The 17,481-nt window shown below is 37.6% G+C and overlaps 1 protein-coding gene across 9 annotated transcripts in view; it reads left to right on the forward strand.

Annotated features, from left to right (window-relative positions):
• Positions 1-17,481, forward strand: part of csmd3b (CUB and Sushi multiple domains 3b) — a 938,142-nt gene that overhangs the window by 709,738 nt on the left and 210,923 nt on the right. For 8 of the 9 annotated variants that reach the window (XM_035430384.1, XM_035430386.1, XM_035430390.1 and 5 more), the window contains 2 exons: positions 10,987-11,100; positions 15,639-15,827. In XM_035430384.1, coding sequence (XP_035286275.1) covers positions 10,987-11,100; positions 15,639-15,827 — 303 coding nt within the window. The remainder of the gene's footprint in view (positions 1-10,986; positions 11,101-15,638; positions 15,828-17,481) is intronic. The other variant, XM_035430391.1, reaches the window with a different exon arrangement.

Below are 17,481 nucleotides of genomic sequence, written 5' to 3' on the forward strand. Positions count from 1 at the left end.
GATAAATAGTTGTATTGAAGTCGCCTCCAATAATAATGGTTGTATTGGAGAAGTTAATTCATTCTGAAAAGAATTTATGAAAAAATGCTGGGTTGTCCTCATTTGGGCCGTATAGGTTATCTATTGTTAACTTAACCTCCCCAATGGAACCACTGATTATTATATATCGTCCTTCAGGATCTGCTGTGATTTAGTTATTGCTATATGGTATTTTTTTGTTAATCAACACTGCAACACCTCTTTTCTTTGAATTAAAAGAAGCGGCAAATACCTGGTTGACCCAATTTGATTTTAATTGGTCAAGGTTTGAATTGATAAGATGTGTTTCTTGCAACAGACAGAAGTCTCCTTTAAGTTTTGAAAGGTGGGACAGTTTTTTTTGGCGAATTAAGACCCCTGACGTTCCAGGTTATAAACTTAATCGGTGCCATTGATAGGTAGGTTATCATTGATAAGAGTTGTTAAATAAATAACAATAGTAATAATAATAATAATAACAACAATACCAATAACAATATCACTACTAATAATAGTAACAGCAATAATACCCATGATGATGATCATCATCATCATAACCATCATCACAGTAATCATTAACCTTATGAATCTTATTATGGGGCTTGAATAGTGATTAACAATATTGTTCTCATCATAATCAATATACGTTGCAACAATCATATTATTTTGGTGCTGGTATACATAAAAATGAAATAAAACATAACATTCATAGACAAACATAGAGACAGACATACACACAGACCCCCCCACCACCACCCCTCATCCCCCAACTGCAGCTCAGGGAAAGAGAGAGAGAAAGAGAGAGGTTGAGACTGAGAGAGAGTGCGAAAATTGGTGACAATACTTTCCCAGTGCGCATGAGCTTTTAAGTTTCATTTTTGCTCACAAAAATGGCCTTCGGACCCTGTCATCACTCGTGAAAGGAGTATTCCAGACGTAGACCGTAACAATCACCTGTTGGGCAGAGAAAATTCCCTCCGTTGAATAACCAGGCACAACGAGGTGTATCATACAATAAATAGTATTTATTTCTGCAGAAAGAAAACACCTACACACAACAAGGTAGATAAAGCCAAACTGAAGAAAGCAGGGTCGTTCCCTGCTTTTATAAGCAAAAAGTGTCTTAACAATAAGCTTAGAGTAAGATTTAACAAAAGAAATGATTGGCTGTGTCCATTCATATAACAAAGTAAATGATTGGCTATGTCTAGTATACAGTGATCAGTGGTTTCAGATGACGCTTCTGCCGCAAGACATCTTCCTGGCAGCAGCAAATTTGCATACATTTTCTTTGTATTTCTACAGGAACTACTTTTGTTCGCGAAACCACCACGTGGCAAATGTGAGCACTCAAAAACCATATAGTTAACACTTCAACCGTGGGAGGCAGGAGCAAAGTAAAACTGTTACCACTGCTGTTATATTAACGGAATGGAGAGGAAAATACATTATAAAGACAAGCTGAAAATAGGGACATGCTTGTTATCCATTACTTTTGTGTGTATTTCAGTGAAATGTACATCTATAAACGGTTATTCAACTAACTTTGTGGTCAGACTGTGAAAATTAACAATAGTCAGATAGTTTTGAGCACAGTCTAACGTCATCCATGTCAGTTTCACTTAGGATATAGGGGATAAATGTAACGCATCATAAATGTAACACAGTGAATTACTTTTTGTTCACTGCTGGTACAGTCGTCATTTGAGGATTGTATACGCGTAATTCTGTCCTATACAAAATAATTAATGGAAAAGAAACTGCTTTATCACATGCATTTATTATAAGTAAACGCCAGATTGGCCTGTATAGTAGGCTTTTGCTATTTGGTTTTGTGGTTGTTTTCAATGCGAAATGAATTGTTTTAAATTAGAATTTATTCAAGGCAAATAGAGTGTTACAGTGATTACGTCTTTTTGTAGGCTAACTCTGAAGTTACTTCCGCCATGGGTTCCCTCGGCAAATTTCCCATTCATTTGTCCCATAAGCATCGTTTACTGTCGAAAATAAGGTCTGTGGTTAACATATGTCGAAGGGAGTTTCACGTTTTGTTGTACGAGATAAATTACACCCATTAATATCGCAACCGTGAATTTAGAAGCAGTTATGTGCTTTAAAAAAACAAGTTGCTAAGAAGTTGCTATGTTGAAACTACAACGGTTGTCACGTGCAGGCGGTCTATGGAAACTTGAGTGGTGGTTGCTAGAAAGCGACCATTGTTGTAGTTTCAATATAGCAACTTGTTAGCAGCTTACTTTTTAAAAGCACGTAGCAGCTTCAAAAATCACGGTGGTGATATTAATGCATATAATTTATCTCCTAGAACAAAACATGGAGCTGTCTTAGGCTTACGTTCACCACAGATCTCATTTTCAGCAAAAACGAAATCCCTATGGGAAAAACACATTGGAAATCTGACGAGGGAACCCTTGGCTCAAAAAAGCGAACTTACCCAAAAATCCAACATACCTGACACAAAATGACAACCGCAAATCCACGTTTCGATCCCTGGATTTGAGTTGTTTCTGCGAATTGCAGCGATGCATCGCTTCTCTTTTCTTTAGCTTTCGGCAGTCTGTAAAAAGATAGCTCTGATTTCTTGTTGAATGTCCATGGACCACTGGTTCTTTGGTAAGTTGTAAGGATCACTGTCGAGCCCAACTGCCTTTAATTTAAGCGGAATACGCCCCCTCAGTCGGGACTGAGTGGCAAAACATGCTGCCACATGGCTACCTTTAGTATAGGAAGCTGCAAAACCAGGAGTAAAACACATGATTATCTAGCTTTGGCTAATGGGTTTTTGAAGTGGAAACCCGAAGGCAAGGTCAGAAACTCTAGATGCAGGGGGTGAGTGCTGTCGGAAAGGATGGATTCTGCTTTCTTTAACAACTGTTTGTTATACAACTCAGACAGACTTTTCTGTTGAGTACCTGTGATACTGCTACAGACCTTGATCACCTTTGTTAATGTTTTTTCTGCTTTTAAATTAAGAGAAGCATACCAACAGATAAAAGAAAAAGTAAAAATCGACTCAATAAAAGATCTGTAAAACAAAGTCATCAGGGACCTGTCAACATTGAACTTAGCCAGCTTCCTCAGACCAAAATGGGGCTGCTGGCTTTTTTACACAACATATAATGCCCAAGTACTCATATGACTCAACGATTTTTCTACATCCTGACCATTAATTTTAGTGTTTATTATTATTATTATTATTATTATTATTATTATTATTATTATTATTATTATTATTAATAATAATAATAATAATAATAATAATTAAAGCCGCAAGCGGCGTTGGGAGGGGTTCAAGCATTGGCACCATCGCGCCCCCTATGGAGCGATTTTAAAATGGCTTTGTCCTCATGATCATATGCCGTCACCCAACATATCTACTGAATATCATGATGATCGTATAAAATAGTGATGACTTATGGCCAATTTTGTGCTAAGAGACACTGTCGGATGACTTAGTTGCGTCGCCATGGATGTGTCCTGGCCGCTTCCTGTAAAGGCCTTTACTATGTCGTAACACTTAGATGGCATGTCGTAACACTTAGATGGCCAAGCGTGTATGTACAGCTGCAGCGCTTCCATGCCGCAACTAAAAAAAGCATCACACTAGTGTTGTCATGATACCAAAATTTTTACTTTGATACTGATACCAGGTTTAGTATCACGATACTGAATACTGAAATGATACTTGAAACTTAAACGATGCTAATTCGATACTCGCTACCTAACAATACTGAAATGACCTTAATAGATCAGAAACGTAATGTCCACAAGGGTTGATCTCATTTTCAAATTCACAATTTATTAAAAACCTGGTTTATTAACAACCTTTAAGTTGAAGCCTGTTCAACATATCAATAAGCATAGGACTATAGTGTTACAACACTAAACCATAGAAAACTATATTAAATATACTTCAAAAATTAAACAAATGTAAAGTAAATTATCTTTAAACAGGCCTTTCACTTTAAAATAGATCTAAAAACAGCATATTTCAATAACAATAAGGCATCTTCCTATAATTAAATATTGACAAATTAGAACATCTATTGCTACTGATGTCAACTGAGTCGAAGCCTGCACTGTATCAGCGAAGTGAAGGCACAAGCACACGTCACCTCACTTGGCAACCTTAGTTGCTAATGCCTTCTAGCGAAGATTCTGACAAATTACACTTTTCATCCTCTCAATCAGTAATGCGGGAGACAATTTTCCCTGGCTTTTACATTTGACTCAAAACTACCGAACGTCGGAATATTCTAATACCGAACCGTTTCTTTTTTTTTCTTTTTTTTTTAAGTACCGAGAAAGTGCTGAGGTTTTGGTATACCGTGCAACACTACGTCAGACACATATTCCAATCCATTGCTCAGTTTAGCAGAGAATGCACATTTCAGAGCGCCACAGAGACAGATAGAATAATAACACATGAATGCACATTTCAAATAATAAATACGACATTGAGAAAAAACGGAAAAAATACGTAATATCAACTCGCGAACTGCGTGCTGAGCGCAAAGTAGCCTACCGTTTTATTTATTTAGACATTGGCAGATAAGAAAAATTTTGGTTACGTTGACCTATAAAACGCTATTCCAAAAGCAAAATCAGACATGTTATACATCGTTAGAAAGCTTATACTCTCACCTACTGAATAAATGAATTGTCAATCAAGCCAAATTGCCCTAAAAAGGGCGACAACGCCGTAAGTAACAGGTGTGGTATTACGCACAGCTGTTTTTGAAGGTAGCAGACATTTCACAAACGGATTATCCAAGACAATATGACCGCTCTGTCGCAAAAGGGACATCTCTACGCGTAAAACCAATGGTAAGATTGTATATTTACTAAATGTTTAGTCCCAGATATTGATGTATAATGACATGGTATAATTTTTAAAAAAACGTTGTCTCGTTTATTTCATTATTCAGTGAGCAGCGTTTTCACTGCTGTATTGGCATATTTTAGAGCTAATGTCGGGTTTATCTTGTTGCTACGGAATATTGCATTACATTACGTTACAGGCATTTGGCAGACGCTCTTATCCAGAGCGACGTACAACAAAATGTATTACCATAACGAGGAACAAGTGTGTCGAAAACCCTAGAGGGCAGTAGCCTACCGTTCTAAGTGCAGGGAACAACCGCATAGTTCAACTTGGACCCTGTATGTTAAACTGATTAACACTAACACAAACAAGAACAGCAACAATGCAGTCTATGCAAAAATAGAAGCAATAGTTAAGATGAGTTAAGACTAAGTCACGTACGAAACAACTACCTAGTTACAACCCTAAGCTTACAGTCAATGTAGAGATTAAATTGAGAATACGATTTCTCTCAGCATAATGACGGATTTAAAGACTAAACGAACTCACCCGATATTGTCTTCAAATGGACCGTATTATTTATTTAGACATTGGCAGACTACAGCATAAATTGCGTCTTTTGTTTATATTCAATATTAGTAATTGCAGTGAGAAACTGCAGCTGTAGGTCGTTATGTTATGGTAGCAACGGAACGAAGCGGACTATGAGGCTACCGTCATTGTTTCATTATACCAGCGTGTTTTCGCGCGTTTGCACAGAAACTCAGTTTGCGACTGCGTTTGCGATGCTCAGACCCTCCCCTCACTGCTAAAAACTAGACCTACGGTGTCGGATTACTTGCGTCGCCATGGTTGTCGCTTGCCGTAAAGAAGTTTACTCGATGTCGTAACCGTTTAGATTTGGAGCTCCAGCTTTTCCGCACCCCACCTAATGAAAAAGTCCAAATGGTGTGCAAACCATATGGCGGACATAGGTGCTCCCAATAGGAAAGTTGTAGAGCACATTCAGATGCATCAGTCGATGAAGTTTTGTGTTGATCTGACTTACGGTGTGGGAGTTATGACCTTTTAAAGTATGATCCTTTGTTATAGTGCCACCATCTGGCCGACATAGGTGATTTTTAGTGCCTGAGTAGTGGGGGGCCATAGGAACCCACCTACCAAATTTGGTTGGTCTACAACTTATGGTTGCTGAGCCTCAGACATTTTAGTGGAGAAAACTTCCACGCCCCAACTAAAAAGTCTAAATGGCGGGCAAACAATATGGCGATAGGTGGGGCCAATGGCAAAGTTGTAGAGCACGTTCAGATGCATAGGTCGATGAAGTTTTGTGTTCATCTAACTTATGGTGTGACCTTTTACGCAAAACCCTTTGTTATAGCGCCACCATCTGGCCGACGTAGTGCCTGAGTAGTGGGGGCCCATAGGAACCCACCTGCCAAATTTGGTTGCTCCAGGACTTATGGTTGCTGAGCCTCAGACACTTTTAGCGGAAAAAAATAAGAATAATAATAATCCTAACAAAAACAATAGGGTTCCACCAGCTTCGCTGCTTGGACCCCTAATAATAATAATCCTAACAGATATAATAGGGTTCCACCAGCTTCGCTGCTTGGACCCCTAATAATACACTTTATTTATATAGCACCTTTCATACAGCAGTAGCAGCCCAAAGTGCTTCACACCGAGGAAATAATAATAATAAACACTTAAAACAGGAAAATATAAAATAAAACAATATAACATGAAATAGACACAATATACAAATAAAATAGGATAAAACAAAATGCAATAAAACACAATTAAATACAAGCCAATGTAGAGTAGATGTATATTTATAAAACAGGTAAAAGCAAAAGACAAATAAATACTAAAATAGGATATAATCAAGTAAAAGGCATCCTAAAAAAAGTATGTTTTCACAGCGCTTTTAAAAAGTGCTACATTTTGTGCCTCTCTGATCTGTCTAGGCAAACTATTCCATAGCATGGGGGCATAGAAATAAAAAGAACCATCTCCACTTCTTTTATAGTTTACTTTTGGAATGCATAACAATCAATTCTATATTATACAGGCAGCCAATGCAGAGATGCAAGTACAGGTGTGATGTGAGCTCTCTTTTTGGTTTGTGTCAAGATTCTTGCAGCTGAGCTTTGCACAAGTTGTTGCTGCTCTATATATATTTTTTGGAAGACCAGAGAAGAGAGCATTACAGTAGTCTAATCTATTTGTAACAAAGGCATGTATTAACCGTTCAGCATCAGCTTGCGTGAGGAAAGGCCTTACTTTAGTAATGTTTCACAAATGGAGGAAGTTTACCCATGTTACAATTTCTTATATGTGGCAGAAAGCTTAGGTTAGCATCCAAGATTACACCTAGATTCTTAATTTGAGGTTTATTGTTTGACACTAGAGGTCCTAGGTTCTTAGATAGTCTTTCTCTCTGGGCCTTCGATCCAATGATAATTATCTCAGTCTTATCCTAATTCAATTGAAGAAAATTATGAGACATCAGAGATTAGACATGAGATTAGACAGTTTTCTAAGGAACTTATCAGGCTTTCATCCTCAGGCAATACAGAAATATAAAGCTAGGTATTATCAGCATAGCTATGGAAATTAACCCCATGGTTACTAATGATTTTACCAAGTGGAAGCATGTATAAAGAAAAGATTAATGGGCCAATAATAGAACCCTGAGGAATCCCACAGTGAATAATAGCTTTTTTTGATACAGAATCCCCCAGGGCAACACAAAAATTTCTTTCAGCCAGTTATGAATAAAACTATTTAAGAACTGTTCCTGAGAGACCTACCCAATGTTTAAGTCGATGTAGCAGTGTCAAATGCAGCACTGAGATCTAACAGAACAAGAATAGACACACCCAGCAGCATCTATGCACATTCAAATATCATTAATTACCTTGACTAGAGCTGTTTCTGTACTGTGGTTTGACCGGAAGCCTGACTGAAATATCTCAAGAATGGAATTTTTACTGAGAAAAACTGTCTAAACTGCAGGTTCCTTTTGTTTCGCAAATGAGTAATTACAGGCGTAAATCAGGCAGTTTGTCATCAAAAAAATTGATGAAGAGTGTTACATGAGGCCATCTATTGCTTGAAGAGATATAATCACGTATGTAGTGTAGTGCTCATTATCTAGGCTTCACCAAGATCATGTCTGCAGTGTGGTATAAAGCATTTTAATTTTATAAATGGGTGTTTTTTATTTATATATTTTTATATATATTTTAATTATGGTGAAAAGGAGATGCATCTTTTTGATTCCCAGTTCCCAACCTGCTGCCAGTGTGAGATAATGCATATCCATAGGGTGGGTGAAACCTGTTTTGGCGATTTTTCAGTTTATTTTTAATCCACAATGGCATAAATGCTATAGTATAATAAAATAACAATAAATAAATAGCTGACGTTCCAGAAAATGACAGTTGTTTAATTTAATACGATGTTAAAAAAATAGCTGCTTCCCTCAGCAAGTAGTAGGCTAACTATCATTGGGGAGAAAGGATACGTATTTTTCAGCCAATTTTTTTTTTGTTTCAGGAACAGAAAATAAAAAGCAAGAAATGAATGAGTGTTCGATATTCATTTTAAAAACATGAATTGAAAAATGAGAATCAATTGGTTATATGTGTTGCTGACTGCTATTAAACATACAATTACATAAAATGAACTTGCTGTCGATTTTAAAGTTTATGGTGTTATGTTCGGATTTTTCTAAGTTCCTCAGGACAGCTTTACATTATAGAACAATATTAATATATGAAAGCATGAAAACATAATAACCAACTTACATGTAAATCATTTCACAGCAATTTTTTATTATAACAAAAATGTGTAATAATATCTTCAATGAGGTTAGATTTTTTTTATAATGACCCAATTGAGTTAGGTGCAGCGTTAGGTGCAGGCACAAATGCTTGTAAACAAAGTCAAATGACCTGTTAAAGTGAACCCAGATGCCAATTTCGTTTTAATGTTTCTGCGTGGAACGCCCGTGAATACATTGCCAGCAGAAAGTGTCATCTCCCTCTGCAACTACAGTGATTACACAGGAAGAGGGAAGTGGATAATAAATCATATTAAAGAAAATATTTTTTTCTGATAAGTTAGGCATTTTAATGTTGTTATTTGAGTAGAATGTACGACATTGTAAAAAATAAACTGTTTTTCGAAAAATCGCCAAAACGGTTTTGACATACTTATTAGGATCTTACGAGTTTTGTAATAATATATAAAAAAGAGAGTTACTAGATCCATAAAAATATTTGAATTTCTATGCTGATACCAGTCCAATATCAGCTGGTATTAGGGCTTTATTTTTTCCAAGTACTAATGTTATCTAAACTCATTTTAAGATTTCTCCAAACAGGAACAAAAGACTGAGTTACACCTTTAGACAGACACTTCAACACAACACTACATTCAGCTGAAAACAAAACAACTTGATGGACGTAGTTCCTGTGGGCAATCTACATGTGGTGACTGGAAGTGCTGCCGATATTACCTCCATGAGAAACAGCTAATGGCTGTTCTCTGGCAGCGGAGGGAAGGTGGCCCTTAACCCCTGGGATGGGGGCACCTTCTGTCAATCACTCCCACTTGACCATTATGAAAATGGGAAGTGGGAGCTATTACACTCCCCACGTCCACTTCCAGGGCTTTTCCTTCCCTAGTCCTATACCGTGTTTACCGTGAGTAAATGCTCTTTTTGCCCGGGACCTTGTGTGCCATACAGTCCATTGTTTTTCCCAAAACTCAGTCTGTACAGGAACCTGTTAACAGTGAATTCCTGGTTAGGTGGAGTCAGGGCTGGGAAGTGGTTTTTGGGTGCATAGTCCAAGGGGGAGGGGACCTGGGACTCCCTCTCTTGCAGCAGGAACAGAGGTGTGAAGCTGCAGGGCATCTAAGATGGGCCAGGCAGTTTTGCCTGCGTCTGGCCCTTAGTACGAACCGCTGCTGCCCCTCATGAAGGTTTCTGAGCTACCTCCTGAGCTATGGGGCGACATAGGAGCTCAGGAGGTAAGACCGATTGTCTGGCAGTCGGAGGGTTGCCGGTTCAAACCCCGCTCTGGGCGTGTCGAAGTGTCCTTGAGCAAGACACCTAACCCCTAACTGCTCTGGCGAATGAGAGGCATCAATTGTAAAGTGCATTGGATAAAAGTGCTATATAAATGCAGTCCATTTACCATTTACCATTCTCCTCTTTACTGGCTGCTGGAGTGGTGAGGGAAGCCCATGGTTTTGCCCCAGGTTCTCTCCATGCCGCAGGGCAACAGCAGGAGGGCTTTTACAACTTGGGCAATTGTTTATGGCATCTGATCCTCCGTCCGCTGTCGGTATATCATGGCCCGGGAGATTCATCTCCATCTCCTGGAGTGCGCAGCTCTCCAGTCCTGGCTGTGTGGGGTTGTCTCAGATCGCCGGCTCCAGCTTCTGCGGTGTGCAGGTCTCCTCTGGCAGGATGTTGCCCTCTGTAGGGGATGATGCAGGCAATCCCAAAGAGTACCACAGTGATCAGATGGATTGTCAACATGAATATTAACGTTACAAAATCAGTACATTTTTACAGTATTTTTTAGAGATACTGTCACAAAGATGCTTTACAGAGAAAACCAAGCTGAAAAATCCAGTCATACTTTAATACAGAACTTCCAAAGAAAAATCTCTGTTAAGTTAACTCTTAAGAATAATGGTCTTGTTTTGGGCAACCTATAAACAATAGGAATGAGGACAGGTGTTTGTTTGTCTGCAGCTGTAGTAGAAATTCAAAGAACACACCAAAGCTAAGCTGTATGCTATCAAGCATGTGTAGTGAATCTTTGCTGCCGAAACTGCTAATATACTGAAGCTTTGAAATAGTGAACATTTGTAATCTTACAGAGACAGCACAGTGACTACACTATTTCCTAAACACTACATCAGTGCGTCCAAGTGTGTTTCATTATCCTCTTAATTGTTCTCAACCTGTTGTTTCCTTATCAGCCAATGGCATCTGTTTCCATTAAAGCAGTGAAATCTACATAGGTTGTCGACTCAATTGGTTTGATTAAGTGTATGTCTTAGCAGATCATGCTAATGGATCCTCTGTCATTTCTCAACAGGAGACATCATTAGATACCAGTGTCATCCTGGATTCACACTGGTGGGGAACGAGATCCTGACCTGTAGGCTAGGGGAGCGACTGCAGATGGACGGCCCACCTCCAGTGTGCCAAGGTTGTCTTTACATTTAATGCATGGTTTCTCCCAGTCGGTAGAATGACTTTAATTAAGATGCCAAATTTATGAGCACTCCTCCCACCACTCTCCCTGTTTTGTTTCCTCAGATCACTCTCAAACAGCTTGTTCTGTCAAACATTATATATGTTATTTTTGAAATTGAGTGTGTTTAAATAGGTTAGTGGTATTATATAATGTGGATATTTCACACTGTAATGTAAGCGTTAGTTAGTAGTGTAATAGTTTTTGTGAAGCATGCAACAGTGATGACGTGACAGTTGGAACATTGCCAAAACGTGGTGGACGGTTGAAAATTGTTTTCATGTCGTCCCATCCTCAAACAAGAAAACATACGAGAGTACAGAGTATAGAAATACATACAAGAGTAAATTATTACGCATTTAGGTACTGTACCACATTGTGTAACAATATTTTTTGCATTATTTTTTAATGTGATAGCAATGTTTAATCTTAAACCTTCATAAGGGGCTCATTTATATGCTTTATAATGGACAAAAAGCATTTTATTACATTTTGGAGAGATTTTGGTTATGTTTCTGGACCCCTAGATATTTTAGACCACTGTACTGACGGAAAGCTTGTAATTCCCACTCGAAAATGATGAAACAGTGAGTTTCTTGAGTCAAAACTGTTGATTTGTAGTGACATACAGGAATATGTTGTGATTTACAGCAATGCATAATCAAGACATTTTGGATAGATTTGGGGACGCTGGGTAAACTGCTTAGTTTTTGCTTCATAAATCTATAGTAGTTCTACATATCCACCCTTAGATTTTATGAACTTGTGGTCAAGATGTTTTTGATCCGGCACATGTATAGTTTAATCTCCTGTATATATGCAATCTCTCAGTATTCCATTGCAAACTAAAAAAGTGCAAATTCTAGTCTTGTCTAGACAATTGCATTTGTGGCACTTTATTTCTTCCAAAATTATGAATATAAACTAACCTGCTTAGTATTGTAAATTGTACAAATGTCTTGCTTGATTTAAGACATTTTTCAAGTCTCTGTGGTGTACACATCTGCAGTTATAAAGCTTTAAATGGGGTACCCCCTAAATGGGAAAGGATTGGCCAGATTTGGCATGTGCACTAAGGGGTTAAGGAATTGTGATATTGCTTGTATGTAATGTTGTGCGCAGATTATATCGCTTCTCTTGTTAATTAGCTACAGCCACCTAGCCCGCATGGCTAACATATACTCTTACTAGGGAGGTCAAACCTGTTTTGGCGATCTTTCAGAAAATATATTTTGACTGTTCAACATATAAATCGCCAGTTTGCCAGAATATAACTGTTGTTTCCTATAATACGATTTTTAAAATTAGCCGCTTCCCTCCGCATGTAATCACTATCGTTGGAGGGAAACGCATCATCACCTGTGCAACTTTTAGGGTGGGGTTATCTGTTTTCCTTCAACAACATGAACCAATATTTTGTGGTATTCGTACAGTAAAACTAATATACTGTAAGCATTTACTGATATATATCGTTATGGGATGTGTCATTTAAAGAAAATGCAATACGTGCCAAAATGACTCAGTTTCAAACATAGCGGCCCCGTAGCTTCAAAATTACATTGCAGTTGGGTCCTGGAATCGAACAGGCTCCTGTTCCCATTTTCACCCTAATAAAAAAAAAACACCCATTCATAAAACTAAAATTCTTTATACCATAGTGTAGACACGATCTTGGAGAAAAAATATATGTAAAAATATTGTGATTCAGAATGCAGAGACGGCGCATGTCTCCTTTTTATCGTAAATACAAAAAAAACACCCATTCGTAAAACTCAAATGCTTTATACCACACTGTAGATAAGACCTTGGCAAATATATATATATATATATATATATAAGAAAATTGTTGTTCAAACGAGTTTTCCTGGTGACTTAGCCACCAGAAATAATACACTAGCAGCAGGTTATAGCACGCTATGGAATACTATTCTATCTGCTGGGAATCCAGAGATTGCTCATTTTCGTCATAATTATAAAGAACACCCATTCGTAAAAGAAAAAAATTATTTATACCACACTATAGGTAAGACCCTGGCAAAGATATATATGTAAGAAAATTGTTGTTCAAACAAGGTTTCCTGATGACTTAGCCACCAGAAAACACATACACAGGTAACAGGTCATGGCTAGCTCTAGCTATTTGAACTGCAGGGGATTCGGAATCCCAATGGATGCTCATGTCTCCTTTTCACCATAATTACAAAAAACACCCATTTGTAAAACTCAAATGCTTTATACCACAATGTAGATAAGGTCTTCACAAAGAAATACATATAAAAACATTTGTTTGTTCAATCAAGGTTTAGCAGTCTATATATTCCAGAAAATATTTTATAGGGCCTCTTCACTGACATAACTTGGAAAAATCGGAATTGAACAATCAGGATGATGGCAAGACAAGTATGAGCTGCAATTTCAATAACATTTAATTTCAGCAAAACAAACTCCCTTCTGGGGTTATTTTAAATAAAATAGCAAGTGCCAGATTTTTTGGTGCCATATCGCTTCTGAAATGGCTGTAGAAATACGTCTCTCAGGACGCTGGCAGCTGTAACATTTTCAGGACACCTAAATATAAGAATGACTAATAATAACTAATAATAACCAATTAACATTTTAAACCTTCCACAGTGAGTTTTTCTTGTGGTGAAAATAATGCCTTCAACATGGTTAGATTTTTTATAATGACCCCACTCATTTTGGTGAAGTGTTAAATGCAGGCAAAAATGCTCATAAACAGAGTCAAGTTTGCCTAATAATTCTTGATTTATAAAGTAAGAAACTAACATCGCTGAAATATCTGTGCATTTTTTAAACGATTTAATTGTTCTATCTGTTCCGATTTTGTATATTTCCTTTTTAAATGACCTGAAGTGAGCCCATATTCCAATTTTGTTTCATGTTTCTGCGTGGAACTCTCATTGTGATTACATTGCAGGCCTCCCTACTCTTACTAACAACAGTCTGCCCTCCTTTTAAACAAGGTCTGTGCATGTGATCTATCATGCACTAACATACTCATTTGATATGGTATCGTACATTTAGAATAAAAAGGTACACTGAAATTAGCTAGACGAAGCTAACTTCAGTAGCCTTTTATCCATGCCGTTCCCCTGAATTCCAAGCCAGCTTTTAGCAGAAGATGCTAAACACTGATTCATAGGTTCCCTCTAACAGAGGAGCTTTTGTTCCCTGCCCCACGTGTGCTGGTGAACACACACATGATTCGACACATGCAGAACAGTCTAGTTCTGCAGTTATTTCATTTTCTATTTAGCCTTTAATGATTTTTGTTTGATTGTTTGTTGTTTGTTTAATAAATTCTATTTTATTAAACTATTCAGATAAATGCTTGAGCCTACCACCTCAAAGAACTTATGCAAGTTATATCATTGGTTATTTTTAAAAATATTTAATGTTAAAATTCATAATCATGAATTGATTCATTTTTTGAGACTGATTAATTATGACTTGGATCATACTTTGTGAGGATTATTAAAACAGATACGTTTTAATTATATGTCCTTACTCATCTACAATTCGTAGAGGTGTTTTTCCCTACAACAGCATTTCATGAACATCATACCATCATACCAAGCCAGTCAAACATGGTGGTGATAGTGTGCATGTCAGGTCATCTGTGTGTGAACTTAAGCACAAGCGTAATTGGGTTATGCACCAAGACAGTGATCCAGAACACCAAAGCAAGTTCACATCTGAATGCCTGAAAATAAACAAAATTAAAGTTTTGGAGTGGTCTCGTCCTGATTTGAACCCAATAGAGATTCTGTGGCAGGACCTGAAATGCGTAGTTCATACTCAAATACCTACCAATTTGTCAAACTTAAAGCAGTTCCGCAAAGAAGAGTGGGCTAAAATTCCTCCACAGTGATGTGAAAGACTAATATAAAATGATAAGAAGTGTTTGGTTGCAGTAATTGCTGCTAAAGGCAACCAGTTATTAAATGAGTGATATGGGTGTTTGTTAACTTTTTTCATTAAACAAATTAAATGTTTTTTTTTGTTTACCCAGGTTCCGTTCGTCCAATATTACATTTCGTGTAAAGATCTGAAACCATTCAGTGTAACCAAAATGCAATAATAGAGGAAATCAGGAAGGGGGCAAATACTTTTTCACAGCACTGTATCTCAGAGTAAACCAAAATAATAAAGACAATGAAATATTTTATATATGGACCGTTGTTGCAATCAGATGCCTACATTGTATAATTTGGATTTTTGTCTGGTGGATGGATATTATTTCAGAGTATATCTCACAAAAGCAATAGAAAGTATTGGAAAGTAATGGAAAGTTACAAGTTCATAGAACAACAAGCCAGGTCATGACTTTTGGTTCCTTTGAGACAAAAATGGCAATTGATTCTCTCTAGGTTATGGGCAATTGATGAGATGCGGAAAGTGGTGTGTTGCCATCATTGCTCTTGTTTTGTTTGATGAACAGAGTACAATTATTTTTCTGGTTTCTTTTACAGTGCAATGTCCAGCTCATGATGTACGCTTTGATTCAACTGGAGTAATTTTGAGTCCAGGCTTTCCAGACAGCTACCCCAATCTGCAGATGTGTTCCTGGAGCATCAGCGTGGAGAAGGGTTACAACATCACCCTTCACTTTGAGTTCTTCCAAACTGAGAGGGAGTTTGACATCCTGGAAGTCTTTGATGGTAGTATTCCTGGAACTTTGTGCTCTCTATAATATAACTATTGTGTAGTCACACTGAAAGTATTCTTGATATTTGTCTCACTTCATTTTTGAAGTCTCATTACCACAGATAGAAAATGGTGCAACTGTTTTTACAGGCCACAATATAAACATTCTTCAGGGAGGGTCAAATTAGATGCACTGTTTGAATTCACGCATGTTTATTCATGGAATTAAAACCACAAAACTGTGCCTAATAAATACTATAGTGTTGTTAGAATTATAGGGTGGCTTTTGTGCTCTATTTTCTTGCCTTGTAGAAAGCCTCAAATGGACTATGTTCTGCACGCAACCCTCTGTGGTGAAGACCTAGCAACAGAGGACTGGTTATTCTAAACATATTTTCATAAGTGTAATTTTTGTCTGTCAGGGATAAATGATTAACCAATAATAGGTGGGTGATTAAGTTTGTCCTCTTATTCCCTTAGCTTGCTTGCAATAGATAAAGGTAAAATAAAGGAGTTGGCTACCATTATCATTTTAATGTTACTTTGTTAATGCTTTATATAGCTGCTTTATCTGAAAGTGGTTGTATCCAGCTGATTGAGACGTGTTATCTACAGTATCTAAAGTATACATACACCTAGGCTAAAGGCATTTAAACTCAATTTTTCACAACTCCACACATTTTATGTTACTGTACATTTCCTGTGTTAAGTCAATTAGGGTATCTACTTTATTTCCATAAGAGGTTATTTCAAAATAATAGCTAAGAGACAGATTATTTCAGCTTTTATATACTATATCAGATTTTCAATGGGACAAAAGTTTACATACACGTTGTTAGTATTTGGTGGCATTACCTTTTAATTTCTTAACTTGAATCAAACGCTTGGGGTTGCCTTCCACAAGCTTCTCACAATACTTTGCCAGAATTTTTGCCCATTCCTCCTGACAGAACTGATGTAACTCAGTCTATGGGATTCAGGTCAGGGCGTTGTGATGGCCACTCCAATACTTTCAGTTTGTTGTCTTTAAGCCATTTTGTTACAACTTTGGAGGTATGCTTAGGATCATTATCCTGCTGGAAGATCCAGTTGCGACGAAGTTTTAACTTTATAGCTGATGTCTTGAAGTGTTGCTTCAGTATTTCTAGATAATCCTCCTTTCTAATGGTGCCATCCATTTTCTGAAGTGCACCAGTCCCTTTTCCAGCAAAACACCCCCACAACATGATGATACCACCCCAATGCTTCACAGTTGGGATGGTGTTCTTCAGATTAAAAGCCTCACCCTTTTTCTCCATACATAGTGCTGATCATTATGGCCAAACAGATCAATTTTTGTTTCATCTGACCGGAGAACACTCTTCCAAAAGGCTAGGTCTTTATCGTGGTGATCACCTGAATACTTCATTCTGGCTTTTTTATGCCAGTCCTGGAGTAGGGGATTCTTCCTTGCGCGACAGCCTTTCAGGCCAGGGCATTGTAGGATTCTCTTAATGGTGGATGTATATACTTTGTTACCCGATGCCTCTAAGTCCTTCACCAGTTCCTTCATTGTTGTCTTGGGGTTCAGTTGAACCTTTCTGAAGTTCATTCAGCCCTGGGAGTTAATTTGTGCCTCCTGCCTGAACGTTGCAGTATATTTTTATATTTGCATACAATTGTTTGTAC

The sequence above is a fragment of the Anguilla anguilla genome, chromosome 8, assembly GCF_013347855.1.
Source record: "Anguilla anguilla isolate fAngAng1 chromosome 8, fAngAng1.pri, whole genome shotgun sequence".
NCBI lineage: Eukaryota > Metazoa > Chordata > Actinopteri > Anguilliformes > Anguillidae > Anguilla > Anguilla anguilla.